Source organism: Poecilia formosa, unplaced genomic scaffold (assembly GCF_000485575.1).
Source record: "Poecilia formosa unplaced genomic scaffold, Poecilia_formosa-5.1.2 Scaffold7, whole genome shotgun sequence".
Lineage (NCBI taxonomy): Eukaryota > Metazoa > Chordata > Actinopteri > Cyprinodontiformes > Poeciliidae > Poecilia > Poecilia formosa.
Genome location: NW_006799946.1, coordinates 1512167 through 1525749, shown reverse-complemented (window position 1 = coordinate 1525749; position 13583 = coordinate 1512167). Strand labels below are relative to the sequence as shown.

The following is a 13583-nucleotide window of genomic DNA, read 5'->3' as shown; positions in this document are numbered from 1 at the left end:
GGAAATAAAGTATTTTTTAAATGTGACTCCCGCTATTTGTATTTCATTTGTTTTATCTTGTACAATTTATGCTTCTGTTTGTAAACTCTCATTCTTCATTTTTCTGTAAAGCACAGAATAATCTTGTACACTAATCCTTGCCACTAAATGGATTTTAACTGAGCACAATAAGCCTTTTGTTTTGATTTGACACTAAATAAATAAAGTGAAATGAACTACAATTAAAGTTTAAACTTAAACTGTTGTTGACATGTCAATAGATTTATGCTTCTTCTTGACGTTTGGCTGTCTAATAAAAGGCGAGACATAAAAGGAGACATAAAAGGAGCACTCAGACGTGAAAGTACTCCTGCTGTCCAGCAGGCGGCGCCTGGCTAACTTGGTCCACTGTGCGCAGTCGCAGTAGGAACCGTTGCGAGAGAATAAGGAAGCCATCCTCAGTTGCTATGATTTTGTTTGTAGCTGTCGATTCATCATGAAAATAAATGAAAACACATTACTGGAGGGACACAGAGTGCTACTGGTTCCATATAATGAAGAGCATGTCCCCAGGTCAGTACCAGCTGTTATGGTTCGGGTTCTTTTGCTCCGTGCAGGACTGCTTTGGTTACCCCGTAGAAACGATACGTTTAACTAATTTTTTAGCTAAACATATTTAATTTGGTTCCAATATTCGTGATTTTTGAGACAAAGATGAACTCAAAATGAAACGGAACCACTTGCACAAATCAAAGTGTGTTTAAAATGCACTTCAACTTAAATTAAAAATAAATCAAACTACTCATTTTAAATAAGTTTTAACAGTAACCTACTTGTTTTACAAACCGACTACTACTATTAGTTTTTTCATAAATGACTTATTTTAACTGCAATAAATGAAACAAATATTTATTTTTAAAGATTATTGTTATTAATCATAAATAGTTCAAATCAACACCGGTACGTCCTCTTGCTTTCCACAGATATCATGAGTGGATGAAATCTCCTGAGCTGCAGCAGCTGACTGCCTCAGAGCCGCTGAGCCTGCAGCAGGAGTACGACATGCAGAAGAGCTGGAGGGAAGACAATGACAGTACGGTGCCACAAACGCAAACAATAACTATGAACCAGTCAACGTTTAACAAATGTTTCACATTTGTTTTAATTTTCAAGCTGCAACTTTCCAGAATGCACATTTATTATCTTGGACAAGCAGCGCTGGGTGGACCCAGGTGTCGACGAGGAGCAGTGCATGGTGGGAGATGTCAACATCTTCCTGACCGACCCCTCAGATCCATTCTTGGCGGAGCTGGAGGTCATGATAGCAGGTGATGCGCATTCTGTTTTTTGTTCAGAGCCTTATTCCAAAAATAGTTTTAAACATTTTGAATGATTTTGTTCCTCCCTCCCTGATTAGAGCCCAGTTACAGAGGAAGAGGCATCGGGAAGGAGGTGACTCGCATGATGATGAGCTACGGTGAGAAGCTGTTGCTGTTTGTCACATTAAAACCTAAACCTTCCATGTATTTTTTTAAAACAAATTTTTAGTGTATCAAAAGGCAAATGACTGCTATGAATGCAGCAGTATTTGGTTGGATATAACATTCCAGGTGTCATATTAAGGACATTAATCATAGCCAAGAAAGAGAACAGAGAGGAAAATGTTTATCGATTTGTATTAGCATCAACAGTTAAATGAAATATGTCCTGCTTTTCAAAATTTAAAAAAATGCGATCAAAACAAAATGGCTCAGAAATTTCACGTTATCCCGTTCAAATAAATACATTTGCATTGATTTGGGAATTGTGTGTTCTTCATCAGGAATCACCAAACTCGGAGTCAAAAAGTTTCAAGCAAAAATTGGTCTGGACAACCAAGTCAGCATCTCCATGTTCAAGAAGCTGCAGTTTCAGGAGGTAAGGAGGAGGGAGACTTTAGGTCACTGCGCAGGAAGATCAGACGGTAATCGCCATCTCTGCAGGCGTCTGTGTGCAGCGTCTTCAAAGAGGCGACCCTCGAGCTGATGGTGGACGACTCCGTTCGGACCAAGCTGCAGGAAGACGTGGCTTACATGAAGGAAAGGGACTACAAGCAAACATGCAGCAGCAGACATGAGCTGGTTCAGCAGTGAGGTGATCTACCGTGAGCTCCATCGTCCAACCATTATTTGTGAAACAGAAACACAGAGGCTTTACCTCCTTCCCTTGAGGAAGAGAGCTCTCGTTTTGGTCCCGATTGCTCCCCGGCAACCTCAACAAAATGCCTCCATGTACTAAACAGGTGGCTTTTGAAGGTCATCGTTTGCTGTATTCTATTAGAGTTGAAGAGGCTGAGTGTAGGAACACGCCACACTCTTCAGATGTTTATGAAAAGAAAGTTTGGACACATTGGATCCTTTTTTACTGCCATTTGATTGTTTCCTGATGCAAATTCCCAAGAACATAGAAAGATTTGGAAAAATTTATTGAACGTGTTCAGAGGCCGGCATAATGTAAATATTAAAGTTTTTATTTTATTTTTAGCAATATAAATTACTCATTGTCCAGGGATGACAGAATAATAGATTTTTCGCTAATTGTGGCATTTGTAGAATTGTTACTGTGCATTGTCCCTCCCAAATTAATAAAAATTTACATTTTTATTTTACCTTTATATACACTGGTTCTCTCATTCAGTTCCGAAATTTTAATGTAAAAACATATTTTCACACAGACAAATGTACTGGCTGCAGAAACATCTTTAAAAAAATAATAAAAATCTTCAGCTTTTTTAATCCGTCTGAAATGTTTTAACCATTCAATTTTTAATATGAATCCATGTTAAATTAGGGCAGGTAACCTTTAAGCTCTAGTGAAAACAATAGTTTGCTCCTCAGAAATGACATGAAAACTCACTTTCTTGCATCTTTGGCAAAAATGTGCCTGTTTTTTTATTTGTCATGTAGCAAAAATGACTCAATTACCAGCTGCAAGCATTTACAGCGTTCACCTGCGAGATTCGACAGGAACAGCGGCCTAGATGGAGAAGGCACTGCACATGCTCCGACAAGCTTTGGCACGCGCACACACGTCTGACGACACTCCAGAGCAGCACAGACGTGTCCGCTTCACATTTAGCTGAACACCTCAAGGGCAGCCTCCGCTTCGATTAATGTAAAGTGCAAAACGCCGTCCACAGGGAGATATTTAGCTGATGTAAAGAAAACAGGCCATATAAAGATTTTGACAGTAATTCCATAGGAATAAGCCTCTGTGCAGGAACTTCCACATCCCGGCATCGCAAACGACAATTTCCACATGTTAAAAAAACATCCCAGAGACACCAGGAAAAGCCTGCAGCTCTCGTCTCTGATGGCAGCGTTTAGTTCTTCGATGTTTGTGTGGACTCCAGGAGGTCCTTAGCAGCAGATGACAGATTGCGTAGCAGCTGTCTGACCACGCCCTCCTGCACTTTGGCCCAGGATAAACAGTCGTCCACGGCCGCGTTGATCGGCACGCAGACCTCTTCCCTCCTCAGGTCGGTCAGCCGACATGCGGCAGCAACTCCGGCTATTCCCAGCGTCAGCAGGAGGAGGAGCTTAAAAATCCAGCCAACGAGAGAACGCTGTGATTTAGCTGCTGGTTTCACGTCGACCTTTTTATCTGTGAAGACATGAAAAGTGATGTTGAAGCTTCTGAAGCCTCAGCTTTGTTTTTGGAAAGATGCAACAATCAGAATAAAACAAATTTTAGCCCCCACTTTTTGCTTGCCCATTCTTTTTCTTCTTCTCCTCGCTCTTCTTCTTCTGCTGCTCCTGCACAGCCTGAGCCGCCACCTGAGCGTTGTACTCCTTCCTTCTCCTCTCCTTTTCCTCTGCTTTCTCCCGTTTGCGAGCTTCCCTTTCTCTGGCCTCCCGCTCTTTCTGCTTCGCTTCCTTCTTCCTCTCCAGCTCTTAAGTGCAAAAACGACATAAGGTCATCTCCCTGTTCCCGATTCATCGTCACTGTGCAGATAAACGGGGCTCCGAGACATTTCGATCCATTTAGACAATGCAAATAGAGTGAGTTTGTCTGTTTTATGGTTTCAGGCTTTAAATATGACAAACCACAGAGTTCAAAGAAAATAGAGAGGGATGGACAAACTAATCATCGGAAAAAATTGTGATTAAAGCCATTTTTCTTGACTCAAGAACAGTGGCGGTCATATGTAGCTTTATGGATTTCAAAATATCTCCAATAATAAAATCTTTCCTCTTTGGGGGCGGGGGAAACAAACAAACATTCAATTATCTACCTTTTTCTTTCAACAGGCGTTTCTCTCGTGCACGATCATAGTCTTCCTGTATGGCTCTCATGTGCTGTAGGACCTGAAACACACCGACATTGAGTTTTTATTTTTGAGCTAGCCTCAGTTAAGGTCAGAGAAACTGGTTCCACAAAGACTGGTATCATATTTTCCAAAAGACACATCTTAAAGATTCCCAAGACGTCAGGGAAAATATTATCAAAGGGCCGATGAGAGAAAGGTCTAATTGCATAAAAGGCGTGTATCATTATGTCAGCATTCAAACATGGAGGTAGTAGTGTAATGGTTTGTGGCTGCTTTGTTTCCTCACTACCTGGGCGATTTGCTCTAATTGATTGGAACCCTGAATTGTAGTGAAATTAAATCTTGATCTATTAACGTTTTCTGATGATATTTTAAAAAAAATGGGGAAAAGAAGAAATCTTTTAGTTCTTGTGTGTAAAGCAGCTGAATGTGTTGCAGCCACCTTAGAGGCACACTGTTTGCACTGCTTCTCATCCAGACAGTCTCCTGCCGCTTTGGCCAAACCAGGCTCCAGAGGATTATCCTTCAGATCGAGCCACTTCAGACTCTAAACAAAAGGAAAAAAATAAATAAATAAAATAAGTCAACAATACTGCTAATATGACACATATTAGCTGTATTTCAGGCTTTTTGGCACAACTGTACATATAAAATATGATCCTACCCACCCTGAGCTGAGAGAAGCTGACAGGCAGGACCATCAGCTTGTTGTTGTAAAGGTCCAGGTGTTGTAGGTTCACCAGGTTCCCCAGGTCATCTGGCAAACAGGTAAGCTGGTTTTTACTCAGGTCAAGCTTCACTAAATGGATGAGGCTGCAAAACTCTGGCTGCGTAAGAGAAATGGGGTAAAACAGACAACAATCACGTATCTGAACTGTGTAAGCAGAAGAAAAACTATATTGGATGGCGAGCAGCTGCAAGTATACATTTTCAAGTTCCGCTACAACTGAGCTTAAGTCAAGGATTTGACTAGACAATTCTAATATCTTAATATGACTGAATTTAAACCAATAATTTAACTGTGGCTCTTGATGTGTATTTAGGGTCTTTCTCCTGCTGCTAGAAGGTGAACATACACACATCTTCCCATCAGCACTGACCAGAAAAATATTCAGTGTTATTAATGTGTAAGTCACCACCACATTCACCATGAAGATGGTTTGGTCAGGCTGTAGCATAAGGTTTCCTCCATGCACAGTGTTTTTCATGGAGGATTTAAAGATCAGTTTATGTCTCATCTGACCAAAGCATCTTCTTCAGAGCGCCTATGGATTTCTTTCAACAATGGTTTTATTCTTAGTGGTGCTATCTAGAGGAGCAGGCACCTATGCAAAGATCTGTCTGCCCTTTCTAGCGATTAAAGTCATTCAGGTCAAAAATTTAGCAATGTGTGTGTTTGATACTTACAGGAAGGGAGATGATGTTGTTACAAGAAAGGTCCACGACTGTGGCTTTAGGAAATAAAGACTGTAGGAGAAAACAAAGTAAGATTTAGATGAATACAAACAATTATATTCCTAATCATGGTAACTTATTAAACTGCTTAAATATCTTAATTCCAAAGGATTTAACAGTGTTACTTTTTCAGTTTATTATTTCACAAGATGACTAGCATGTTGTCTTACATTGACTTCCTCCATTCAGTGTGCTAAACATGGCTAATAATAAAAAGAAAAATGCTAAAAAGCTTATTTAGGGAAAAGGCTAATGCTAATAGTGGGGGACAGTGCACTGCTAATGTTAATGCACTGCCTTCTGATTTTTACTTTTGTAAAAGTCAGATGTTTACTTTGTGGCACTTCGTTACCAGAAAACGCACTCATCTCTTAGCAACAGACTAACAACAAATATTGTTATTGTTCAAAAGACATAAGATTTCTTCTGCTCTTTTAAAATACTACTTATTTTATAGTACTTACTAGATTAACAAGAATTGTGCAGTTGGTGAATTTGGAAGAAAAGTCTTTTTTTTTTTCTTATTGGTGGCAAGTATATTATAAAAGTAAAAATCTGATTTATACTTCGTGGGAGTTCGTTACCAGAAAACGCGCTCATCTCTTAGCAACAGATTAACAACTAATATTGTTATTGTTCAAAACACATAAGATTTCTTCTCTTTTGAAATATTACTACTACTTACTACTTAATGTAATTGATTGTCTGCAGCCTGTTTACGTCTTTCATGGAGTGTTTACTATTTCTCTTTCTGAACATTTGTAAGTTTCACTGTTATTTGTTTTTCTAATGATACGTCTTCAAGCTTTTTAGATTATGAGATAGGCTGTCAGCAATGTAAGGTATAAATAGAATTAAGGGGCTGAAAATAAAATGTAATGATATTAGAATTATGGCAGCAAACCAAACACAACACAAAGAACTTGGCACAGTTTTTCAACCAAACTAACCGACTTGAGTCCGGACCGACTTCTGAGTCGGGACCGGCTTCTGAGTCGCGAACGGCCTCCGAGTATGGAACGGCCTCTGAGTCGGGACCGGCCTCTGAGTATGGAACGGCCTCTGAGTCACGAACGGCCTCTGAGTCGCGAACGGCCTCTGAGTATGGACTAAAAAACATTGAAAGCCAAGACGCAGTAGTCTTTGACGACCAGGACATAAACAAATACTATCCATATGTGAATAAAGGTGATCTAGTTTTGGAAGACATCGAATCAATAGACTTCGAAGACCTAGACAAGAATGAAGAGCCTGAGATAAAACCTGCTATTGAGGTGAAGCCTGCTGTTGAGATAAAGCCTGATGTCAACAGAAACAGGATGTGTCGTGTTGAAGGGACGCTCTCCAGCAGAGAGGATGCACAACGCACCATATGTGGGAACACAAAAATATTCCCAATGCAGACAAACCTTNCTTAGCAACAGATTAACAACTAATATTGTTATTGTTCAAAACACATAAGATTTCTTCTCTTTTGAAATATTACTACTACTTACTACTTAATGTAATTGATTGTCTGCAGCCTGTTTATGTCTTTCATGGAGTGTTTACTATTTCTCTTTCTGAACATTTGTAAGTTTCACTGTTATTTGTTTTTCTAATATGTCTTTAAGCTTTTTAGATTATGAGATAGGCTGTCAGCAATGTAAGATATAAATAGAATTAAGGGACTGAAAATAAAATGTAATGATATTAGAATTATGGCAGCAAACCAAACACAACACAAAGAACTTGGCACAGTTTTTCAACCAAACTAACCGACTTGAGTCCGGACCGACTTCTGAGTCGGGACCAGCCTCTGAGTCGCGAACGGCCTCTGAGTATGGACTAAAAAACATTGAAAGCCAAGACGCAGTAGTCTTTGACGACCAGGACATAAACAAATACTATCCATATATGAACGAAGGTGATCTAGTTTTGGAAGACATCGAATCAATAGACTTCGAAGACCTAAACAAGAATGAAGAGCCTGAGATAAAGCCTGCTATTGAGGTGAAGCCTGCTGTTGAGATAAAACCTGATGTCAACAGAAACAGGATGTGTCGTGTTGAAGGGACGCTCTCCAGCAGAGAGGATGCACAACGCACCATATGTGGGAACACAAAAATATTCCCAATGCAGACAAACCTTAGTGCTGAAAGCATGACAAAAATACCAAGATTTGGTCTTTTTGAATTTGCTTGAACTGGAGGACCTGCCTCCGAGTGAGGCCCTTTCTCCGAGTTAGGACCTGCCTCCGAGTTAGGACCATGCTCCGAGTAAAGACCTGCCTCCTTTGAATTGCCTTGTTGCTGAAAATGTGCTATATAAATAAAATTACCTTATCTTACCTTATCTCCTTAGAAAAGAAATTAACAACAAATACTGTTATTGTTAAAAAAACATAAGATTTCTTCTGCTCTTTTAAAATACTACTTATCTTACACTACTTAACAAGAATTGTTCAGATGGTGAATTTTGCAGAAAAGTGAAAAAGTTTTTTTGTTTTTTTTTGTTATTGGTGGTAAATATATTATAAAAAATCTGATTTATGCTTCGTGGCAGTTCATTACCAGAAAAACCCTCAACACTAAATTAATAACAAGTAATACTAAAAAATTTCTGAAGAAATTTAAATGGGGCCTGTCAAAGTGTGCCTGTCATTTGGACCCAAATCAGGTGTTCTGATGCTAAAACTTAGCAACAATGCTAAGCTTTGCTAACCTGTACCTGTGGAGAATTACAACCATGTGGACTAACATGGACTTATTCTATTCAATATGCTAAAATTAGTGTATAAGCTAACATTAGTGGCATGTGGGGTATCACTAGCATGTTCTCTTACTTTGACTTGCTCCATTCAGTATACTAATCATTGTTAATCAATAAAAAAATGCATTAACCTGGGAGGCAGGTTAGTTAGCTAGAAGGAAATAGCTAAAATTATTATTTTAGAGAAAAGGCTAATATTAGTGCACCCCTTAAATCCAATAGAAAAATCTGCAGTTTCAGCAATTACTCCATACGGCTAAGGCTATACAAACAAAAATAGAATCAATTGACATATTAGGAAGATGGTTATAATGTTATGACTGTTGGTGGATGTGTGTTGCACTGATGGATGATTTGGTTACAAAGAATGCACAAAATAATAAGATAATCGGAAAACACAGGAAGAGAGTACTGGATTTAAGTCTGTAAATCCATAAATTGAGGTTTTATTCGCAGATAAACGATTAAATAAAAGCTGCTGGGTGACTTACGAGCTCTCTGACTGGCACTTCACTCAGGTTGCACAGGCTCAGGTCCGCCTCATTCCCGCTGATTTTATCCTTCAGGTTTAATACTTTGGGTTTACTCATCCTGCAGTCTTGAAGGGAACACGGCAACAGAGTTCACCAGATTCAGAACCGAGTCAAACTGTTTTACTGCACACACTCCTGACAAGCAGACAACAGGAAACACAGTAAATCTTAACGCTTTACCTGACTGCTCACCTGGTACAACAGCCGGAGAAGAACTAAGTCCAATAATGACAAAAAGGAGACAGAAATCGAGCGTTTCGGGGTGTAAATATAAGCCAATCGAAGAATAATCTCTGTTAGAGTTGTATATTTGGAGCTCTGACTGCCTCTCAATGAAAATCCACGTCATTGGTTGAGCAACGTGGCAACGCTAACGAGACAGCGCCCTCTATCGTGGCGGAGGACACAGCAGCGGCTTTTCTTTAGTTTTTCCTCAAAGCTTTATATATATATATTTTAAATATATATTTTTCTTTTTATAAAAATAAAATCATAAGTAATGTACAACAAGCGCATGCATTTAAAAATAAGCACCAATAAGAATGTCTGCATAATTTAAAGAGAGACTTCACTGGCACAGAAAGACTTAGTCTTTAAAGCATGTCATGCACCTAAATGAATGATAATTTTAACGTTGAAGTAGGCTGGTTGCTTACCTGACCATTTACAGTATCTAATAATTTCCATATATATTTATTTTCCATATAAAAACAAAAGTATGGCTGCCTTTTGTAGAAAACGATTACACAATTATTTTTTGTAAAATAACTTTTAACACAAAATGTATCAAACAAATGTATTTTTTGATGTATTTAAAAGGGATTGAATAATATTTTCCTATCTATGATTTTTTTTTAGTCAACCAAGTGCTACACCGTCACAACAACATGGAAAATTGCAGCTATACTTGTAATAATTTCATCCTCTTCGTCAAGATATTTGTACATATCTTTAACTATCACAATAATGGAAGAAGCTGCAAATTAAACCAGAAAATGATTAATCTAATCCTCCCATGAGCGTTTCTTGCTTTAGGGTTGTCTCTTTTAGTGAATATCCAGAAAATCATGGCATCCAGTCATGGATGATAAACAATAGAAGTTTTTGGCTTCCTCAAAATAAAAGTGGTTATTTCAAAGTAATCCAAAGGATTTAGCACAACTTCTCATCTGTCTAAGCCAAATAAATGATGTTACACAACATCTCCTTCAGAGTGATGGGGCCAGATGGGCAGTCAGTTTACATGCCTGGAGACATGTCTGAGTCTCTTCCATTCATAAGTCTTCCACAGAGGCTTTAAAGAAAAACCTCTGTAAGCTTCAAATGTGAAAAGCATGGTGCAAGAAAAAAATCATCCAACATTGTCAGAGAGGCAGAAATGTTCTGCTGTTGTCTAAAGAGAGTATTTTTGTTGAGAGGAGATATCAAAAACTCCTAATGGAATAACTTTATGTTGACTATTTTAATATGTGCAGTTCAAAATTCCCTTGTTTGTTAGAGGAGAATTGGCAGAGAGGATCAAGGTGATAGAAAGGCAGCAGTAACTTAATCAAACCACTCAATAAAATCAAGGGATGCAAAATATAATCTCTGAATTTACAACATTTTGAACTTTAAAGAAGATGAGCTACAGCTGCAAAAAAAACAGACAACTGGGATCATAATTCACAAAGACTCACCAACATTGAACAGAAACAGATTGCAAAAATATTGCCTGATCCAATTAATCTTTATTTCAGCTGCAATAATCTCATGATGTAGAATCAGACCTTGGTGTGAACAAGGTCAACCATGGATCCAACCTAAAAAAAAACCCAAACAAACAAACAAAAAAAAAACAGACCACCATGTCATGCAGAACCACATTTCCATCTTAGCTTCAGTCAAATCGTTGTGAAGCCAGTGAAAATGAATCAGCTCCTCTGTGCGGCTCCAGACCACTTAGGGATTTTAAAGCCAAGCCAATTATTTCGCCGCAGCACCGGGCTCACAGTGAACTCCCACCACAGGGTAAAACCAAATAATCTGCAGCCCCACTGCCAGTGGCAGCTGTTGCCTGGGCACATGTCCAAAAGAGGAGGAGAAGGATGGCACAAAAGAGTCGCATCCTGCCAACGCATCAAAGATGTGACTGTCAGTAATTCCAACACTGTTTCCCTGGAGATGGTTGCTTTCTCTCCTTGGTGGTAAAAGTTGTGTGAGGCTGTGAGAGGGCAGTAAAAGAAGGCTGACACAGGGAGGCATTGTTTTATGTGCCATGACCTTTGTACGCAGGACGGTCTGTGATTACAGCTTCTCTCTACTGTTACTGTCCTACATATTCACTCTTTTTCTTTTGGAAACAAATGCTTTCTACCTTCCTATTTCAAGTTGTTGAATTTTATGACGTCTTACGCCTGGAATATTCAGTCGGAAAACCGACAGCTTTTCAAAATGAAAATCTGAGGCCTGTGACGCGTTCATGCTTTGGAGAACCACCATCTGTTGACAGTTTTCCAAACTCCTCATGTTTTTATTTACATAAAACTGCCGCTCTATCCTAAATTTTTTATTTTTTTTTTAAATTGCCTATTAGTTTGCGTGTAGGAGTCATCATTAACCCTATAATCAAAATAAGATGTTCTGTTAACACTTTTTTTTCCTCCTGTGTTCTGCAGTTAATTTTTGTCTATAAAAACAGGTCATGTCTTTGCTAGTGTTTATTTACATGACAGCAGATGGCTGCTGTGAGCAGACAGGTTGCATTTCAGGACTGGGCTCCGCTCCGCAGCGCCCCCGTCCGGCCTGCCGCTGCACTGCGCGGAGAAGCTGTGCGTGTGTGAGTGTGCGTGTGTATGCGTGTGTGCCCGGTGAGCGACTGCCGCTGAAGAGACAACACCGCTGTCTGCTGTCAGGTAAGAAAACCGCCGACACATTTCCTTCATTTCACCGAATTAATCAGCGAGTCATCACTTGGTGATCGAAGACCGAGGCACAGACGCGAGCTGGACGCAGCGTCGTCTTTTCTCCATCGGCATTCCTTGTCTTGTCACTTAATATATTTGTGTGAGGTGGGAGAGGTTTGGCCTCCATGCGTTTCTACGGCCAGAAACATCCCGCTCAGGACTAAAAAAACGCCTTTTCTTGCATCGTCTGTCCGCGCATCTCCTCCTGCAGCCGCGTTTTCTTTCTTTCTTTTTCTTTTTCTTTTTTTTTTTGTCTCACACGTTTTCAGTTGTTTTTATTTTTGTGCACCATGCGCCGTCTCCATCCTCCTCATCGATCCTCTCCCACAATAAAGGCAGACGTGTTTGTGTTGCAGCCATCATCGCTCCAGCCCCGGAGCAGCAGTCGCCTCCCCGTGGCCTCGGCATTTCGCGTGTTTTCTCCTCGTTCCCCGCAGGGATCAAATAAAAACGTCTCCACCATCCTTCTCGGCGCAGGTCCCCCGTCCTTGAACGCTCTAACGGCGCTAATCCGCCGGAATATTTATAATCTTGTTATTGCGAGGTCTCAGGAGGACAGTGATGTCATGTTTTTCGGTGTTATTTACTCCTGTTTGGTGTCTGTGCGCGGTGCTTTTGTTGTCTCCGTTGTCTGCTTTGAGCTCAGCGCGTTAGTGTGAATTTTAGGCAGTGAAGCCGTTCACGTTGCTTTCCTTGCTGCCCGTTATTCTGGATCTTTCGCTTCTTTCTTGCACCTCGGGGCCCGAATGGTTTCTCATGCATTTTTTTTTCTTTTTTCCTCCCTCACCTTTAAACATGCATTAAATTCTGCATCTTAATCATTGCAAAACACGACACCCCCTTATCCCCCGGTTCCCCACCTGACTGCACTGATTATGTGTGTCTTTTGTGTTTTTATATAATGACATTTATTTAAGAGCGCAGACAGCGTGGGCCGTCAGCAGCCTGTGCGCCTGTGCCAAGCCCATTTTTCATTTGCTCAACAGTGCAGCGAGCCAGCTTGCTTAACTGTCACATATGGACTCCACGGTAATCCACCTGAGGTCAGTGGACACAATCTGAGCCGGAGAGCCTTTAAACGTGACCCCTTTGTGTGCTTTAATTGGCTGTTTTTAATGCAATAACACCTGCGGGTTTGTTGAGCTGCATGGATTTGGCGTCGGACACACCTTGTCCTCCATCCTCTCCATCTCATACTTGCAAAGCATTGATGTTTTATTTTTTCTTCTTCTGCACGGAGCGGGCATGTTGTAGTCTGTAACCGCAGCTTGGAGCCGCTCCAACTTGCCAGGTGATCCAGTGGAAGAAGAAGAAGAAAAAAAAGACGCTTCGGTGCCATCTTGTTAACGCTCCGATATACTCTTATTTCTGCAAGTTTCTGCAGCACTTTGGCTGGGATTGTTACTCTAGTGACGCTCAGGAATGCTCACACAGACACGGACAACTCCTCCCCTCTAAACTTTAGTGAAAACAGTGACTCTTCTGGACAGATGCAATTTACAGAGGCAGAAATTAACTGAATTTATTCTCTCTTTGTTTTAGCTTCTCATTGGCACAAATATGGATACGTTTTGTCAGAGAGTATGTTTGCTCAGCGTGGCTATTTTAAGT

At 40.1% G+C, this 13583-nt stretch overlaps 3 protein-coding genes across 23 annotated transcripts in view; 2 read left to right on the top strand and 1 right to left on the bottom strand.

The window, feature by feature from the left end:
* Positions 1-357: 357 nt before the first annotated feature.
* On the top strand, positions 358-3211 carry nat9 (N-acetyltransferase 9). 2 transcript variants are annotated; one of them, XM_016681252.1, is made up of 7 exons: positions 358-552; positions 963-1072; positions 1167-1307; positions 1397-1456; positions 1802-1896; positions 1962-2112; positions 2925-3211. In XM_016681252.1, exons 1-6 carry the CDS (start codon positions 476-478, stop codon positions 2109-2111), a joined length of 633 nt encoding a protein of 210 aa, XP_016536738.1. In that variant the 5' UTR covers positions 358-475; the 3' UTR covers position 2112; positions 2925-3211. The 2 variants fall into 2 exon arrangements, with proteins under 2 accessions (XP_016536738.1, XP_007570990.1); XM_007570928.2 differs by having other exon boundaries at positions 360-552; positions 1962-2260.
* lrrc59 (leucine rich repeat containing 59) lies at positions 2376-9425 on the bottom strand. Of its 2 annotated transcripts, none has more exons than XM_007570941.2 (8): positions 9208-9425; positions 8986-9092; positions 5696-5755; positions 4957-5115; positions 4731-4835; positions 4253-4325; positions 3719-3910; positions 2376-3621 (listed from the first exon to the last, which is right to left on the bottom strand). In XM_007570941.2, exons 1-8 carry the CDS (start codon positions 9374-9376, stop codon positions 3341-3343), a joined length of 1146 nt encoding a protein of 381 aa, XP_007571003.1. In that variant the 5' UTR covers positions 9377-9425; the 3' UTR covers positions 2376-3340. The 2 variants fall into 2 exon arrangements, with proteins under 2 accessions (XP_007571003.1, XP_007571011.1); XM_007570949.2 differs by having other exon boundaries at positions 9220-9424.
* Positions 9426-10796: 1371 nt separating this feature from the next.
* The window catches only part of mapta (microtubule-associated protein tau a), a 33738-nt gene continuing 30951 nt past the window's right edge, over positions 10797-13583 (top strand). For 3 of the 19 annotated variants that reach the window (XM_016681208.1, XM_016681192.1, XM_007571012.2), the window contains exon 1: positions 10841-11921. The gene's annotated coding sequence lies outside the window, so the exon portion shown is untranslated. Of the gene's footprint in view, positions 11922-13583 lie in introns of all 19 variants that reach the window. The other 16 variants (XM_007570970.2, XM_007570962.2, XM_007570994.2 and 13 more) reach the window with 13 other exon arrangements.

Excerpts from the sequence above, each read along its gene's own strand:
- nat9 (XM_016681252.1), top strand. The coding sequence starts at position 476 with ATGAAAATAAATGAAAACACATTACTGGAGGGACACAGAGTGCTACTG. Across the intron at positions 1,073-1,166 it reads CTGGAGGGAAGACAATGACA|AATGCACATTTATTATCTTG; the intron begins GTACGGTGCCAC and ends GCAACTTTCCAG. Across the intron at positions 1,897-1,961 it reads AGAAGCTGCAGTTTCAGGAG|GCGTCTGTGTGCAGCGTCTT; the intron begins GTAAGGAGGAGG and ends CCATCTCTGCAG.
- lrrc59 (XM_007570941.2), bottom strand. The coding sequence starts at position 9,376 with ATGACGTGGATTTTCATTGAGAGGCAGTCAGAGCTCCAAATATACAAC. Across the intron at positions 9,093-9,207 it reads TGTACCAGGTGAGCAGTCAG|ACTGCAGGATGAGTAAACCC; the intron begins GTAAAGCGTTAA and ends GTTCCCTTCAAG. Across the intron at positions 5,116-5,695 it reads ACAACATCATCTCCCTTCCT|CCAGAGTTTTGCAGCCTCAT; the intron begins GTAAGTATCAAA and ends TCTCTTACGCAG.